Source organism: Henckelia pumila, unplaced genomic scaffold (genome assembly GCF_033568475.1).
Source record: "Henckelia pumila isolate YLH828 unplaced genomic scaffold, ASM3356847v2 CTG_477:::fragment_3, whole genome shotgun sequence".
NCBI lineage: Eukaryota > Viridiplantae > Streptophyta > Magnoliopsida > Lamiales > Gesneriaceae > Henckelia > Henckelia pumila.
In genome coordinates this window covers 181,936-198,489 of record NW_027331842.1, presented here as the reverse complement: position 1 = coordinate 198,489, position 16,554 = coordinate 181,936, and the positions used below count along the sequence as shown (strand labels likewise).

At 35.5% G+C, this 16,554-nt stretch overlaps 4 protein-coding genes across 4 annotated transcripts; 3 read left to right on the top strand and 1 right to left on the bottom strand.

Moving 5' to 3' along the window:
- Nucleotides 1-1,026: 1,026 nt before the first annotated feature.
- LOC140872892 (F-box/kelch-repeat protein SKIP25-like) lies at nucleotides 1,027-2,532 on the top strand. The gene has a single exon (XM_073275806.1). It carries the CDS (start codon nucleotides 1,054-1,056, stop codon nucleotides 2,257-2,259), a length of 1,206 nt encoding a protein of 401 aa, XP_073131907.1. The 5' UTR covers nucleotides 1,027-1,053; the 3' UTR covers nucleotides 2,260-2,532.
- A 7,390-nt stretch (nucleotides 2,533-9,922) lies between these two features.
- Nucleotides 9,923-11,686, top strand: LOC140872864 (uncharacterized). The gene has a single exon (XM_073275780.1). It carries the CDS (start codon nucleotides 10,103-10,105, stop codon nucleotides 11,561-11,563), a length of 1,461 nt encoding a protein of 486 aa, XP_073131881.1. The 5' UTR covers nucleotides 9,923-10,102; the 3' UTR covers nucleotides 11,564-11,686.
- LOC140872865 (coniferyl alcohol acyltransferase) lies at nucleotides 11,599-13,057 on the bottom strand. The gene has a single exon (XM_073275781.1). It carries the CDS (start codon nucleotides 13,055-13,057, stop codon nucleotides 11,702-11,704), a length of 1,356 nt encoding a protein of 451 aa, XP_073131882.1. The 3' UTR covers nucleotides 11,599-11,701.
- A 1,850-nt stretch (nucleotides 13,058-14,907) lies between these two features.
- LOC140872906 (late embryogenesis abundant protein 18-like) lies at nucleotides 14,908-15,618 on the top strand. The gene is made up of 2 exons (XM_073275825.1): nucleotides 14,908-15,052; nucleotides 15,140-15,618. Exons 1-2 carry the CDS (start codon nucleotides 14,966-14,968, stop codon nucleotides 15,503-15,505), a joined length of 453 nt encoding a protein of 150 aa, XP_073131926.1. The 5' UTR covers nucleotides 14,908-14,965; the 3' UTR covers nucleotides 15,506-15,618.
- Nucleotides 15,619-16,554: the final 936 nt, after the last annotated feature.

Sequence of the window (16,554 nt, the reverse complement as noted above, 5' to 3'; positions counted from 1 at the left end):
AAGGTCAGTGTCGTAGACAGCCTTTTATATAATGTTGTGAAATTATACCAATATAGTTAGTATAAAGTCAGGTATAGTATATCATATCACATTATTATAAGATCGGTGTCGTAGACAACCTTTTATATAATAACATGAGATTATACAAATATGGTTAGTATATAAATACACAATAATATATATCATATCACGTTATTATAAGGTCAGTGTCATAGACAACCTTTTATATAATAACATGAAATTATATATTAATATAGTTAATATATATACATAATAAATATATATCACGTTATTGTTTAAAAACCTTAGAGGCTTTTATACTTGTCGTATCCCTTACCGGGAGTGTGGGATGTCGTCTTAACATCCTCCCAGGATTTATAACAAGTTTTAAAAAAAAAACTTATTTTTTTCATAACATGATATTATATATTAATATATACACAATAAAAATATATAAACAGTAAAATAAAAATTCTTACTTGTTGAATATTTTTGACTTCTTCTGTATTTTGGAGCGTCGAAAAATATAGAGAACCTTCGAACGATCGTGCTGATAACGTGTTGTGAAAAAGTAAAAATTTACGGTAAAAAGTAAAAACTCAAAAACTCAAAATTTATCAAATTCTACACTTTCTAAAATTTTTCTCTCTTCACAATTGTGTTTTTCTACACAAATGGAGAGACCTATTTATAGATCTCAATTGGAGATTAGTCAAAAATTAATACATCATTAATTACATCATCACACACTAATTTTCAATATTTTACAACTCAATTTTCAACTTTCAACCTTCAACATTCAACAATAAATAATAATATATATTTATATATATTTTCAACAATTTTGTCATATAATTTCTTATCTTATCTTTTTTTTTTTTTAAAAAAAATAATACTAATAATAATATTGCATATCACATATTAGATTTTTTTTTTTGCTCACCCTCCACGAAGCCCAATTTTGGAATATACCCCACCTAGGCAAGCTCCATCCTCTTTAAAGCTACTCTTATTAACTCCATTTCTCCTCTCCTCTCTTCTCTCTCCCCTCAGATGACAACTCTACTATCTACCACAATCCTTGACTTTCCGACCACCGCCGCTTCCGGCGGCAGATCCACCGCCAAAAGGCTTAAACTCCACCATCTCCTGACGGCGGAGAAGGAAGAGGATCACAACCCTCTCCTCCCCGGTCTCCCCGATCACATAGCTCATCTCTGTCTTTCTCTGGTTCCCCCTTCCACTCTCTACTCCGTCTGCCATTCTTGGAGGAATCTCATCTACTCTCCATCTTTTCCTCCATTTCTTTCTCTCTACGCTCTCTTCGAATCAACAGAATTAACCCAACAGAATTCGTTACACTTCTGTTCCTTCGATCCCATCTCCTGTGATTGGCAACACTTGCCTCTGCCTCCGCCTGGATTGGATTCTCGCTTCCTCTTGCGACACCCTTCCTTTATTTCACGTAAGCTTCCCATCCAATCAGTCTCCGTCTCCGGTAAACTCGTCTTTCTAGCTGCCACAGCTGATCGACTCCAACCTGCTTTATCCAAGCCTCTGATATTCGACCCCCTCACGAAACAGTGGTCACACGGCCCTTCGATTCACAAGCCTCGTCGATGGTGCGCCGCCGGAGTTTCACGCGCCGCCGTGTTCGTCGCGAGTGGGATCGGGTCCCACTACAGCACCGACGTTGCGAGGTCTGTGGACAGATGGGACCTGAGTTTTACGTCTGAGAAACAAGAATGGAGATGGGAAAAGATGAGGAATCTTAAAGATGGCAAGTTCAGCCGCGAAGCGATCGAAGCCGTGGGGTGGAGAGGGAAGCTGTGCATGGTGAACGTGAAAGGAGACGCGGCCAAGGACGGTACGATGTACGACGTTGAAAAGGATTCTTGGGAGGATATGCCGGAAGGGATGCTGGCTGGGTGGCGGGGCCCGGCGGCGGCGATGGAGGAGGAGACGATATACGTGGTGGATGAATCGAAGGGATCGTTGAAAAGGTACGATCGGTTGAGGGACTCGTGGGCGGAGGTGGTGGAAAGTGAAATGCTCAAAGGGGCTCAGCAGATCGCGGCGGCGCGGGGGAAAGTGTGTGTGCTCCGTGCTGATGGCGGCGGCGGCGGCGGCGGAGTCGTGGTGGTGGACGTGGCAGCTTCGCCGGCGAGGCTGTTTGTGGTGGATGCTCCGCCGGGTTTGCAAGGAGTGGCGATTCATATCTTGCCCAGATTGAGCCAGCAAGAAATTCCAACCAAGTAAAGATTTTTCGTTCGTTATTTTATGCAGAAATCGAAGTACATATATATATATATATTAATTTTGTTTGTTAATACGGGTAAAAATCACTTTTTCATATAATTTTTTTTTTGTTTTTTTTGTTTTCCCTTTTCTTGGTTACTATATATGTTCCAAATCATCAGTTTATTGTTTGATTGAGAATGTAAACTGCAAATATGTTTTGTTTGGAATTTCATCGATTTATTAGTCCTGAAAAAATATGTCAAAACGGAAAGAGAATATAAATGAAATGTGAAATAAAGTTTTTAGTTTGTACAATCGAATTTCAGTTAATTAAGTACAATTTTGTTATAATTGTTATAATTATTATTCTATTCTGTGGATGGCCTTCATTTGGGAAAAAATATCTGTGATTTTTCTGGTCAATAAAAACATTATAGATTTCTTTTTGAGTAATAATTAAATAAATGTGCTTGCAATTGCAGCATAATTGCATGTGGAAGAGTTCAATTAAAGGAGTTGGCTGGATCTAGCTAAACGACAAAAGACAACTTTTCAACTCGATTAATTTTTTATAAATATAATCGAATCTTTTATCTTTCTCGAGTTAATTTGATGATTTTATATGTCACCCAAATTCTTAACATTATGTTTAATTTTTTTAATTTTTTTTAATCATCCCATTTTAAGGATTTCGTTTAGCAATATTACTTTTCAACGAAATGAATTTATGTACTATTTTTATTATTAATTTTTTTTTGAAGATCATTAATTTTGTTATTGTTATAACTAAGGGACGTACATCTCATAACAAGATAATTTTATTGGAATTATGACTTTAGAAAAAAATATTTTCTTATATTATTGTCTGTAATTAAAATCTATCAAAATTCTCTTGATGACAATCTATATAGTGCGACGACCAAGCATATTAATTGCCCATATTTTATTAAGAAAGTTTTATTTTTGTTTAATAATTTTAACATCATATTTCCTTTTAATTTCTCGCAGTCCTACTAATTTTTTAAATACAGGTTTTTATTTTATAACTTTATTTTTTTGTAAAAAAAACTATAACTCACTGGATTCATAGGCACAATCTTAAAATAAAAATTGTTTTACTAATAATATTATTTTTAAAAATAACAACAATAAAATTTTTCCTCTCTCAATGAAATTTCCTGGTTGTGTCAAATGTTTTTTACATCTTTTTTTTACCCAAAAAAATAATTAAGCATTATGAAAACAAGATTCGGTATTTGGCTGCGGTTTTTAAACGAAAAAATTATTACAATTATAAAATATCACGCCAACTGAATTTTTTAATTTAACAACATTAAATAATTGAAAATGAGAAAATGATCATGTTCAAATATATATTAATTTAAAAATATTTAGAACTTATATTAATCGATAAAATATATGATTAGACTCCAATTTATTATAAAAACCATTTATTCGCGTGTTTAATCAAATTTAATTTAATTTGAAATGGGTGGGATATTTAATTTGTAGCGAATAATATACTAGAGTGGGGCTTTTCAATAAAAAGTGGGGCTTTTCAATAAAAAAAAAATAATAAACGTAAAGAGATTTTGTACAAGAAAATACATTTGAGCTCTTTTTTTTTTTCCTTAACCTCAACACCGAGTGACTATATATTATTGATTAACTTAAAATTCAAATTTTTAATATATTTTTTTCATCATTTAACGTAACAAACCCTATAACATATCTGTCATAAAATCTCAATCGGATGTGAGGAATGTACAAAATCCTTGTATGATATAAATAATTATAATGAAATATTATGAGATTTACCGTATTGTTTCTTTTTATTATTGTGATAGTATATCCAAAGCTAAGAATTAAGGAAAATCACATTTATTTCAGATTTCCTTCGAACGCGACCAAATCTTCGTATTCTTATTATGTTAGCCACAATATTTAATTTACAAAATCCAATATATATATCTTTGACCATACGCCGGATGCGATTGCTAGTCTCGTACACCTTCCTACCTATATAAAGACCTTCCGCGGGGATAAGAAAACGAAGCTAGCCACTACTCAAGAACACTGCATAAATTAAGGGTCATGCTCGGCGTCGGAGTCGCAAATTTTTAGACAGATGAAGGCAAGCAAATACAGAGTTGCTACAATCCGATCGTGTTCATGGCATCTCATCATTCGGTATATATATGTGCCTGTCGTTAGTGACGATATGCCATGAACAACGATCAGTTTGTAAGAATTTCGACTCTAAAATCATTTACCATGTAGCAGTGAAGGTATAATGTTTGTAATCTTTAAAAATAAATGATCATTGTTTTTTTTTAAAAAAAATTGTTTAGAAAAAATTTATAATCACTGGTGATACCCCGGTGAAATATCCCGGGTTATCACCAAACCCGAGTGGTTGTCAAGAGCCCGGATGCGGAATGATTTCTAGATTGATGAGCAAAAGAAGACTGGGAAGAAGTAGAGCCCAAGCGAAATAGGGAGGAACCTTGCCTTGCCAAAGGCTGTCTTCCCTTCCCTTGCCAGGAGGAGTCTTGCCTTGCCAAGAGGTCTCTTGCCTTGCCAAGAGGTGTCCTCCCTTTCCTTGCCAGGAGGAGTCTTGCCTTGCCAAGAGGTCTCTCGCCTTGCCAAGAGGTGTCCTCCCTTCCCTTGCCAAGAGGTCTCTTGCCTTGCCAGGAGGAGTCTTCCCCTGGCCCCGAGCACCCTGTCACTCGGAGCACCCTGGCCTCGAGCACCCCATCCTCCCGAGCACCCTTCCCGGGATAGGATCAGAACGTGGGTCCCACGGCATGGGCACCACCCAGTAGTGGCAAAAAATAATAATGAATAGGCATGGGCATTGTCCAGAAATTGCGGAAAACATCTTGTCACCTTTAATGCTGTCAGGAGACCCATTTCATTCAATCATTACTCTTTCTCAAGAGTTCTATATAAATACCAGGTTCCTTAGCCTGACTAAGGTATGTTCTATTACGTTCATCTACATTTTCATATTTACACACTCAATTTCTCTCAATATCATAAGCCCACTCCATACATCTTAATCTAACTTAAGCATCGGAGTGGCGATGCCGGAGAACCCTCCGGCGTCCCACTGACGAGTTTCCTTGTTTCTGGTATGTAGAGGAACTTCAAGACGAGGCGAGGAAGCTTGCTGCTATTTTTATCCCGGGGTCATACCCACCCCCGAGTACACATTTTATGATAATCACATCAACTGGAATTGAAATATATTATGCTATATGGGATTGAAGGGTTTTTTTTTTTTATATCAGATTTCTAACTTGGGCTTAGGAAGAACTGTTTAAATGCCGGCCCTTTGCTCCACATTCATTCCCTATTGTCTTCTTCGCTTCCTAAATTATAAAATAATATTAATACGCTATAATTTTGATATTTTTAAATGCTAATATTACCAGTAAAAGAAACATAATCCAAGAACTAATTAAGGGAGGGATGACATTGTGTATCAAGGTTAGAGATTATAACATTCATTATTCAATTTAATTATATAACATAATAAATAAATTTTATTAATATGTATCAGGACTAATGCGAGGAGAGCTAATCAAGATACATTATCGCTCCAGATTCGCTTTTAGACCCGTTGATATGATCTTAACCCACCCCCACAACCCGTAAGTAAGTTAATTACCACAAAAAAATTTCTCCAAGATTAATCAAAACATTAATGACACTGTACCATGGATATTAAACCAACTCAAACAATTTCCTAGAGCTTCACCAGCAGCTGAAATCTTCAATCCAGATGAAAATTGACGCCGAGCCCGAGATATACTTAGGCATGATGTTTCTAGCTACTTGAGACGTATATAGTCATATTCCATGAAGCAAATCAATATTGTTGTGGAATTTAGAAGAAAACTGATTGATTATTAATTAATTCTCAGCATTCGATCATGTCGAGATTTATGTTTTATGCATTAATCATCTAATGTTATATATATATATATATATATATATATATATATATATTTCTTTAATTCATAAGAAAGATCAAGACTCCTTGGATTATATCGATCCGTAAGTAATATTATATGATGTTTGCAAGGAAAAAATAAGATGGTTTTTCTTTTTTGGTCATTGATTTTATTTTCTAATGATTAATGTTAAGCAAGCAGATGCTTACATTAATATAGTGCGATTCACAAAAGCATAAAAAATTTTCTTTTATGGCCACATGTTTATTTATCTCTCGTTCGTTCTAATATTTTTCATACTCGCCATATAATGGTTTTACAAAGATAAGATATCATTCCTTTTTAGTGCCAATTTAATTTAGGGAATATTGGCTCTTTATATTTGTGTGTGTTTTTTTCTCATCTAATTAAGTTGCCTTATTTCAATCTTAGGTCACTACTTTTGTTTTGTTTTTTTTTTTATTTTTTTGTAATTTAGTTTTTTCGACTTTATTGAAATGATAATACTCTTTATTTTCCGAAGAATAATGACTAAAATTGTAAAATTTAAATATGCATAAAAATTGAAATTTGACGACATAATAGAAAAAAATAATAAACATAAATGACGATCAATTATAATTTATTTATTTAATTAATAAATTATTTTAAAAATGTTAAACATCGGATTTCTTCGAGCTTTTTAAATCTCTTTTGTTATAACATTAATATTAATATTCTTGACCGAGATAGGAAAAATCCAAAACCCTAGCAAACGATTTGCCTACTTTCAGTGCAGCATCTATCTTTAACCATTTTAGACATATTTGAAATAAATGTAATTTATTATGAAGAAGATAGCGAAGGAGTTTGTGTTGACCAAACCAAACATATATGTAAAGACAAATTCAGCTTTAAATTGCAAAAAAGCTACATATTTTCACACACAATTTATCCATGGTGGACATATATATGAAGTATGAACTGTGAAGATGCGCGAAGTAATTCGCGAGTGTTTAAAAATATATTTTGCATTTATTAATATCTGTTAAAAATTTAAATTTCAAGTTCTCAGGAGATACAAATCAAAGTCTAAAATAAATTTACACGAATTTTGTGGGAAAAAATTACTATTGTAATGAGTTATTAATATCGTTACCTATTCTCCACTGGGACGAATTAAGAATAAATTCAACACTTGAGCATCCACAAATCAAACCATTAATCCGAGAAAACCATAAATAAAAAAAATCCATTGGGATTGCATTCAAAGTTTAAACTAGTCATATAAATCAAAATTTTTTAAAAAAATATGCAGAAACAAAAAATTATGGTTTATTGTTTTTTGGAATCATAAAATTAAACGCTGCTTAATTAGTTTCTCACCACTTCCCTTTTTTCTTTCAATAGGAAGAAATTCAAACCCATTTTTTTGGTCGATTTCTCTTGCTTTTTCATGGCTTCTTTCATCAATCTTTTCTGCTCTTTTATTGGGAAAATCCCATCTTCACCATAAATGTTATCCTCCATTCCATAATCTCCAAAATAGGTATTTTCCTCAGACAATAAACGATGCTTTCCGCCTTCAAAATCGACTTTCTTCGTCTTTGACGATTGCCAAAGGCAACATCTTGGCCTTGGAGAAGATGGCAATGGAAGCTCTTCCATGCAGAAGTGACTAAAAATAAATCTCTTGCTGATTATTCTCTGAGTTTCTCTGTTATAATATATTCTTTGGTACAATTTTTATATATGTATACCCAAGAAGAGTACTGTATAAATAAATAAGCCTTAGTTGTGGTTTGGCTGTATTGGACAAATATTACACCCCATATATACCATGCAAATATTTATTGTTTACAACTGTTTTATTCCCAAGAATTTAAAATATATTCGATCGAAACACGTGCATGATGTGTATACGCGCAAATTATAGAAATTCAGGATATCTAATCTTAGCTATTTGAGTTTCTTAAAATATGTAAATCATGATTTAGAAAGTGAATCTTTATGACTAGAGAAATATTTAGACATGATTAAAATATTTGAAGCATGTTAAGATTTTGTATTGATTTATTGCCTTATAGATTTAGACATGCTAACTTGCACCATATTAACATTGATATATAATATTATAGGTATTTATACTCTATTCGTCAATAGTTATGAGTTATGATAATTATTTTACCTATTTGTTTGTTCCTGTTTATTTGCTTGTGAAGAAAATAATTAAAACCACCGCCAAATTAATTGGGGTATGAGCCCATCAATTTTTATAATTATAACATTACCACTAATACCATCAATGTAATTACAAAAGTAATTTTGATTAAATTCCAAAAATCTTTCACAAAATACAAAACTATATAAATACTTAACGCGTGCACAAACTGATTTTATATTCATTCTGATATATTGAATATTTTGCGTAATTGCCAGAGGATAGCGGACGGTAACTGGTAGGGTCAGCTAAGCCCATAGTCTACCGTACAAAACATTGTTAACCCAGTACACGATAAAGTGGGCTCAAAATCGGATTTTTGGCCCAACATTATCCAATCCTATGCCCTAAAACCAGGCCTGCAAATAATATATGTCCAAGTCAGAACTCGCACATTCAAATGCTTCTCTCTTGGTTGACTTTGAGTAGATATGAAACCATTTCGTGAGATGGACTTTATAATAATAATAATAATATATTATTATTATTATAAATTGGCATGGACAGATTTGTATATTGTTGATCTGACGAAGAGAGTGTTCGGTCCACCGGCGGTGTCCCAACAAATCTCACTTAATTTAAAAATATTATTTATATGTCAAAATTACTATTTTCATGATAGATATATGATATCCCGGTGAAATATCCCGGGTTATAACCAAACCTGAATGATTTCTAAATTGATGTGTGAGAGAAGATCAAAGAAAAAGGAGGTATTTCCTTGCCAAGGAGTTCCTCCCTTCCCAAGGAGAGAACCCATCCCGGTCTAGAAAGGTCCACCCTTTCCCGAGAGCTTGAGGACCCGGGCCCTGGCCTGACCAGGTCACGGATCTCATAGTATGAACATCATCTGGGAGTGATAGAAAATAATAATGAATATGTATGAGTGTTACACAGAAATTACGAGAAACATATGATCACATTTAATTCTGTCAGAAATCACATGTCATGAAATCATTAGAATCTCTCTAGAATTTTTATAAATACCAGACTCCCCGGCCTAGCCACCGTACACTCTTTACGACTTCTTCTCATGTCTTACATTTTACGCACACTTAATTTCTCTCAAATTCTTAAGCCCACTTCATACATCTTAGACGATGTCGGAAAAACTTCCGGCACCTCACTGATGAGTTTTCTTGTTTCTTTGTGTATAAGATACCATATTAATCACACGCCTTCACGGGAATCCATTTTATGATAAACACATTAATATAGATTTGATCGACCTGTCTAACAAATATCAACCGTGAGACCATCTCACAAAATTATTCTCGAATTTAATATCTTGATTATATATATTATATTATTATATTAATTCATCACCACCAGATCCCACCGGTAAACCTGCCTTGCACACCGCCCAACAAGCCCATTTCTGTATAGACTAGTCAACTTGTATTCTCTAAATTACTTTTACCGATAGAGAGTATACTTTTTTTTTTTGAAGTCATAGAGAATATACTTTTAAGTCAATATATATATATATAAAAAAAAATTAATAATTTGCGGTGGCCTCGTGTGAGTCCTTGTTAAGGGGCGTGAGAAGTGCACTAACAAGTCATGATAAAATTGCACTTAACTTGAGTGTGTGCCAAACTTTTTTCCAGAGAAAAAGGGTATCCAACTCCCACTTCCCATTCACTTTTTCAACTTATTATTTTGTGTCATCACTCCATATTTCATCGGAAAAGAATCATCTATGGCCCCAAACAAGCCAAAAAAGTCATTGCTCAACCTTCAATCAAATCTTGCTATCACTCTATTCTTCATCCTAGTTTTCACCGTCCCAGCTCTTCTGCTGCTCCACACACCATCCACTCTCACCTGCACAAGCCTTTCTGCTAGCAGGGAAACATGGTCTGGCAACGTCAGGGAAGCCGAATTCTCGTGGAACCGGCTCAGGTTCGTCGACAAAAACCCGCCGCTGATGGCTCTTAGGATCGCGGTTTTCTCTAGGAAATGGCCTGCTAGTGCCAACCCCGGTGGCATGGAACGCCATGCCCAGACACTTCATACAGCCCTGGCTCTACGTGGGCACCAGGTGCATGTGTTCACTTCCCCACCGGCTGATGGGGTTGCTGCTCCAATCACAACACAAGACCAACAACTCCGGCCCTCATTGCCTATCGTGCATTGGCACGAGGGCGAACCGGACAAATGGAGATACAACAAAGCGTGGGATATATTCCAAGAGGTGAACCAAAGCAAGCCGTTTGATGTTGTCCACACCGAAAGCGTGTCGCTTCCCTTTTGGTTGGCTAAACAAGTTCCCAACCTCGCTGTCTCGTGGCATGGTATAGCTTTGGAGAGCGTCCAATCCAGCATCTACCAAGATCTGGCAAGAAAGCCTGACGAGCCAATCTCCCCTGCCTTCAATGAAAGCCTACAAGGCATGATACCCAAAGTTTTAAACGAAATCCGATTCTTCAAAAACTATGCGCACCATGTAGCTATAAGTGACAGTTGCGGCGAAATGCTTAGAGATGTATACCAAATCCCTGGCAAGAGGGTTCATGTCATAGTTAATGGAGTCGATGAGAAAGATTTTCACCAAGATTTCAGATTAGGACTTGTGCTTAGATCCAAGATTGGCATCCCACAAAATGCTAGTCTTGTTCTTGGTATAGCAGGGAGATTAGTGAAAGATAAAGGTCATCCGCTACTCTATGAGGCTTTCGCTAAGCTGAAGATCAAGTATCCCAATGTCTTCTTGATCGTAGCTGGCTCAGGGCCATGGCTACAAAGATACAGAGAATTGGGCTCTCAGGTTAAAGTTCTTGGATCAATGAATCCTGTGGAATTACGAGCTTTTTATAATGCTATTGATGTTTTTGTCAATCCCACACTAAGGCCACAGGGGCTTGATCTTACTCTGATGGAGGCAATGATGAGTGGGAAGCCAGTTATGGCATCAAGATTTCCTAGCATTAAAGGTACTATTGTTGTTGATGATGAATTTGGTTTCATGTTTTCCCCGAACGTGGAGTCGTTATACGAGGCGCTGGAATTGGCAGTAGCAGAAGGTGCAAAGAGATTATCACAAAGAGGAAAGGCTTGCCTAGATTATGCAACTTCGATGTTTACGGCTAGAAAAATGGCACTGGCATATGAGAGATTGTTTCTTTGTATAAAAAATGAAACATTTTGTATGTACCCTTGAAAGATCCTCTCTCTTTATATGTATACCCTGAAGAATTAATTTCATTTTTCAATTAGTACTATTTGTCAAAATGCAATATGAACAAATCTACTGCATAAATACAATCTTGTACTATATGGTTACTTCTGCCAAGAACCATTAAAGTTGAAGGTGGTTAAGATTCATCGGCTGAAATATATGGTCAGGATCAGATTTGAGCGCCGCGACCATCTCTGGCCATAGGATTGTCGATAGAATCCAAGAACCATCTCCCTTGGCACTTTCCCTTTGGTTTATGTACCCAACTCCAAGCCTTTCTATCGTAGAAAAAACCGTTCCAAGAACCGGACTCCCGAATCCGAAGTCCAATTCAGACACAGGAAACCTTCTTCCTGATGATACAACAAGGGCAGGTACACCTAGACCTAGTACGTTCCTTGACAGCATCAATCCAGGTCTGTGTAACTCTATCCAATCAATCAAATTCCTGAAATGTTCTTCATTCGTCACCGAATCAATCGCTTTGTGAACAATATCTGCCACATCTGCAATAGACCCTTGTCTTAAATCTGTTAAATTTGACTCTCCAAAAGCTAAGGATAGCACATTTCCTATGTAATGCGACATAGGATCTTTAGTACCCTTGGATATTCTAGTCCTTCCATCGACTAGCCATCCCATCTTGCAACTATGATATTCTTTTCCGACAGCTTTTGCCATAATCTTCCAAATATAAGCGGAAAAAGCCTCGATTTTGGTTCGTTTCACCCCCTTACTGCTTGCCAGTTTTTGCAGTCTTTCAATACTTGATGCATCTACATAATACAGATGTTTGATAAGTGCACTGATAGTTGGCATGTTACGTATTTCTTCAATCGTACAAGTGACAAATTCATCATCCAACGATGGATCATAGCTAGGAGGGAACCGGGGGCGGAGATGTCTACTGTGATCAGCGATACAAGACACTGGCTTTTTCATGGCAATTTCAGACCATGTAACAAGAAACTTGGCGAACGAACTAGCATCTCCTAGTGCATGATCGAATGTAAAAGTAAGCGAAACGCCTCCGCAGGAGTAATTCGTGATTTGAACTTGCACCGGAAAAGAAGAATCGATGGAAACTAGCTTCCCTGGAATAGTCTGGTCAAGATCATGGAAGTTGAATTCTTTTAAAGGGATGGTTGCTTGTGCCTCTAAAATAAGAACTCCAGTATTATCACAGATTATCTCGGGCTCGTGGGATTTCGGGTTTTGGATCACACGACCGGAAAATGGGTAGAAATTCGCGAGACATTGGGTTAAGGAGGATTTAAGTGTGTCTGCTATTGGATGAAAAACATGGACAGGTTTTTGGTAAAAGTAGATGTATGTTACAGGGAAACGGCCTGATAAGAGATCAAGATTTGACAGGGAGATTATATGAGTATTTGGAGAGGAATCAGGAGCCTTAACTATGGTTCTTGTGATGAATCTCACCTCGAATCTTGCTGATATTGGCTCCCCGTTTTCCATTGGGATTAATGCAAGCAATTAAGTTCACTCAACTACAGAAATTTGTACTTTGATCTTTAGGTGTAATGCTGGTTTTATATTTAATAACCGAGCGTTGGTCCAAGCATTATTTATCGGAATGACATCAGTGAATGTGTCACACGCCATTACAGGCAGAGTAGTACTGTTGGAAGCTGCCTATTATGTAATATATTGGTGGTGTAAGAATTGAAGATATTCCATGCTCCCCATTAGCATCCATGCATGTCTGGTAGAAGCATATATTTTGAGCATTGGTCAAATATTCCCATGATTAATAAGCATACGATTGGTGGTGAGTGGGAATCTTATAATTTTCTTTTCGAATCAGGGATTTACAGAGTGTTGGGCACTACCAAAATGGAGTCCAATATTCTTGGACTGCTGAGTTCAAGTGAGGGCCACTACAGTCTTGTCCAATATTAATTTTGCGTGTCACACCAACTTGCAATATTAATTACATGTGATAGAAGGCGTGGAATGTTTTGAATAAATGGTTAATTTGACCAATGACCCCATTAATACGTACAGATTCAGAAAATAATGCCCGAGCTAGCTCCAAGATAAATTTCAAAGATAAAGCAGGAGATTTGGCTTTGTAAGTATGAGAGAGAAAGGAATCGAAGAGCAAATGTATCGAGGAAATTAATTAAATTAAGATGATGTATCTTGCATGTGTGGGATGCAATTTGAGTCGATGAAATTTATATTATGGTGTTATAACTTTTATATATATATATATATATATATATATATATATATATATATATATATATATATATATATATATATATATATATATATATATATATATATATTTCTTTTTTTACCATGTAATCAGTCAATTCACGATTATCAGTCAATAGACTAACTCATACGTCAAGAATGATAAATTTTTTTATTGCGAGCTCAATTATAATATATGTATATATATTTGAAAAGATCAAATTTAATAATTATTTTCGACAAAGATCAATTTTTATTATATACGGTTTTTTTACTATTATTATATAGGAAAAACTGCAAATTTAATATTGTATGTTTGTCACTTTACGATTTTGATCCTTTATGTTTTCATATTTTAGTTTCAGTCCTGCATGTTTCGATTTTTGGCAATTTCGGTCATTTTCATTCGAAAATGCTTACGTGGCACTGTACACGTCAGCTCCACATCAGCACTGAATTGGTGCCACATCAGTACCACGTCGGAAAAAAAAGACTAAAATTGCCAAAAAAAAAAAAGTAAAGATAGCGACTAAAACTAAAATCTGAAAATATAAAAGACTAAAATCGCAAAGTAACAAACATATATGACCAAAAAAATAATTTTTACTTATTATATATATTTTTGAGTTGAATTATCGAATCACATGGGTCAATAATATTATGTTAGATAGCTATACATGCATGTAGTTATAGACACAAGTACAAAAGGCTATTTTGAAAGTTTAGAAGAGAGTAGTTGACTTCTTTTAGTGGAAGGCATTAATGCACAGATCACCCAAAAGTGAACCGGCCATTAATCCAACGGTAAAGAAGCCGCTCCTATTTTCTATGTAAAAGTAACTTACGTTACACATGGCTCTTGCCTCCACTATCTGTTACCATTTCTCAGCTGAACATGTGGCATAATATACCCTCCAACCTCGGTCTGCCTGAACGACACGAGGCAAAGTATGGCGGCACATATATATTCGCTCTTTATCTCTATCTTCTTACGTGTCGAATAAAATAGATATATTTGCAAATATTTTATGTTATCTCGTATATCTATGAAAACTATATATATACGTAGACTACTATGTGTTTACCACATTCATTGCAACGATTACCTAAACAAGAAATTAGTGAAATATATACTTTTTATATACGTAGCAAATTAAAGGAAAGATGCACTCTGTTAAGCAAAAGGTGAGTGACGCTGCCGCAGAAGCCAAGGAGCGCGTGGATGTCCTCAAAGCCAAAGCTGGAGAGAAGGTATTGTACCTTAACAAAATTTTTATAATTATTTATTTTTAAAAATTGTAAACACTATTTTAGTTAAAAAAAGATATGATATTGTAGGCGGAAATGTCTACTGCAAGGACCAAGGAAGGGAAACAGATTGCTAAAGAGCGGAGGAAAGCGAAGGAGGCTGAGGCCAACATGATGCTGCACCAAGCCAAGGCTCAGCATGCGGCCGAGGCATTGCATGGAAAGCAACACGGGCTTTTTGGTCATAACCACTACGGCCCAGCTCCGGTGAAGCACGGCCACAATTATCCCACGGGTGCCACTCATGTCCCGACGGCGAATGCTGCGGCTCCGGGATATGGTCATTATAATACTACAGGCACGACTGTTCCTCCGGCGAATGTTGCAGCTCCGACCCATAATACTCTTGGCGGCCACCGCCACCGCCACCATAACCACCACATGGGCCTGAATTGAGTGTAAACACAGGAGATCGAGGAGGATCTATGTATTTTACGATTGTGTCGCTGTTTTTCTTTTTTATTTTCTTTTGATTTGTGGGTTTTATGTATATACTGAGATATCGTTTGGTATCATAGATGAGATCCACGATAGATGAATAAAAATATAATGAGATATGGATAAGCAAGACATGGTTATGAATAATATGTTGTTTTGTATGTTTTTTTATTTTGTAGGATTATTGTGTTTATTCTCTTAATTGTTATTGTCAATTTCACACAATGTCACTTATATGACACTCATCCTTCATTAATACCATGAGTGGAGAGGTATTTGTCATCAAACCTATATCTAATTTCATATCGGGTCATGAGATATCATTGGGTTAACAAAAAAAATGAGAAAAAAATGAGATGAGTAAAAATTTGTGTCTCATCCCACTTTCATATCATGTACCAAACGGTACTGAAGGTTTGTGTGATCTCATGTATCCGTATTAACATTTATCTTACTCTTTTTAAGTTTCAGAAAATCTCAATTTTATTTTATTTTTTTTATGATCTCAACTTTTAAGTTTCAACTTGCAATTTTATTTATGTACAAAAATTGGTTATTTTCCATTTTGCTTGTTACTTTGGAAAATAAAGTTGACCCCTAATGTTGACATTTTGATCAAATTTCGGCAGGCAATTGCTCTAATGTTCGAACATCATCGTGTTACTAATCTCATAAATAATTATTAAGAGCAATTCTATTAGAACCAACTGTTGGTCCCAACTGTGGCATTACAAGATAGAAACTATGGAAATTGAAAAATAAATAGACACCAAGATTTACGTGGAAAACCCCCAAAAAATATTAGGGTAAAAACCACGGGCAAGATCAAAAGATTTCACTATAATATTTGGAGAATTACAACCTCTCTCTGTGTTTCCAAAAAAACACTCACTCTTTTATACAGGAGAAAACCTATCTCACAAATATATATAAAATAATTAAGGAGAGAAGATCACTCAAAAGTGAATTTGCATCCAATTCGTCAATGTTGGCACCTCTTATCTTAA

Bases quoted from the DNA above. Each gene is read 5' to 3' on its own strand.
- LOC140872892 (XM_073275806.1), top strand. From the start codon at position 1,054: ATGACAACTCTACTATCTACCACAATCCTTGACTTTCCGACCACCGCC.
- LOC140872864 (XM_073275780.1), top strand. From the start codon at position 10,103: ATGGCCCCAAACAAGCCAAAAAAGTCATTGCTCAACCTTCAATCAAAT.
- LOC140872865 (XM_073275781.1), bottom strand. From the start codon at position 13,057: ATGGAAAACGGGGAGCCAATATCAGCAAGATTCGAGGTGAGATTCATC.
- LOC140872906 (XM_073275825.1), top strand. From the start codon at position 14,966: ATGCACTCTGTTAAGCAAAAGGTGAGTGACGCTGCCGCAGAAGCCAAG. The intron at 15,053-15,139 runs GTATTGTACCTT...ATGATATTGTAG, and splicing joins AAGCCAAAGCTGGAGAGAAG to GCGGAAATGTCTACTGCAAG.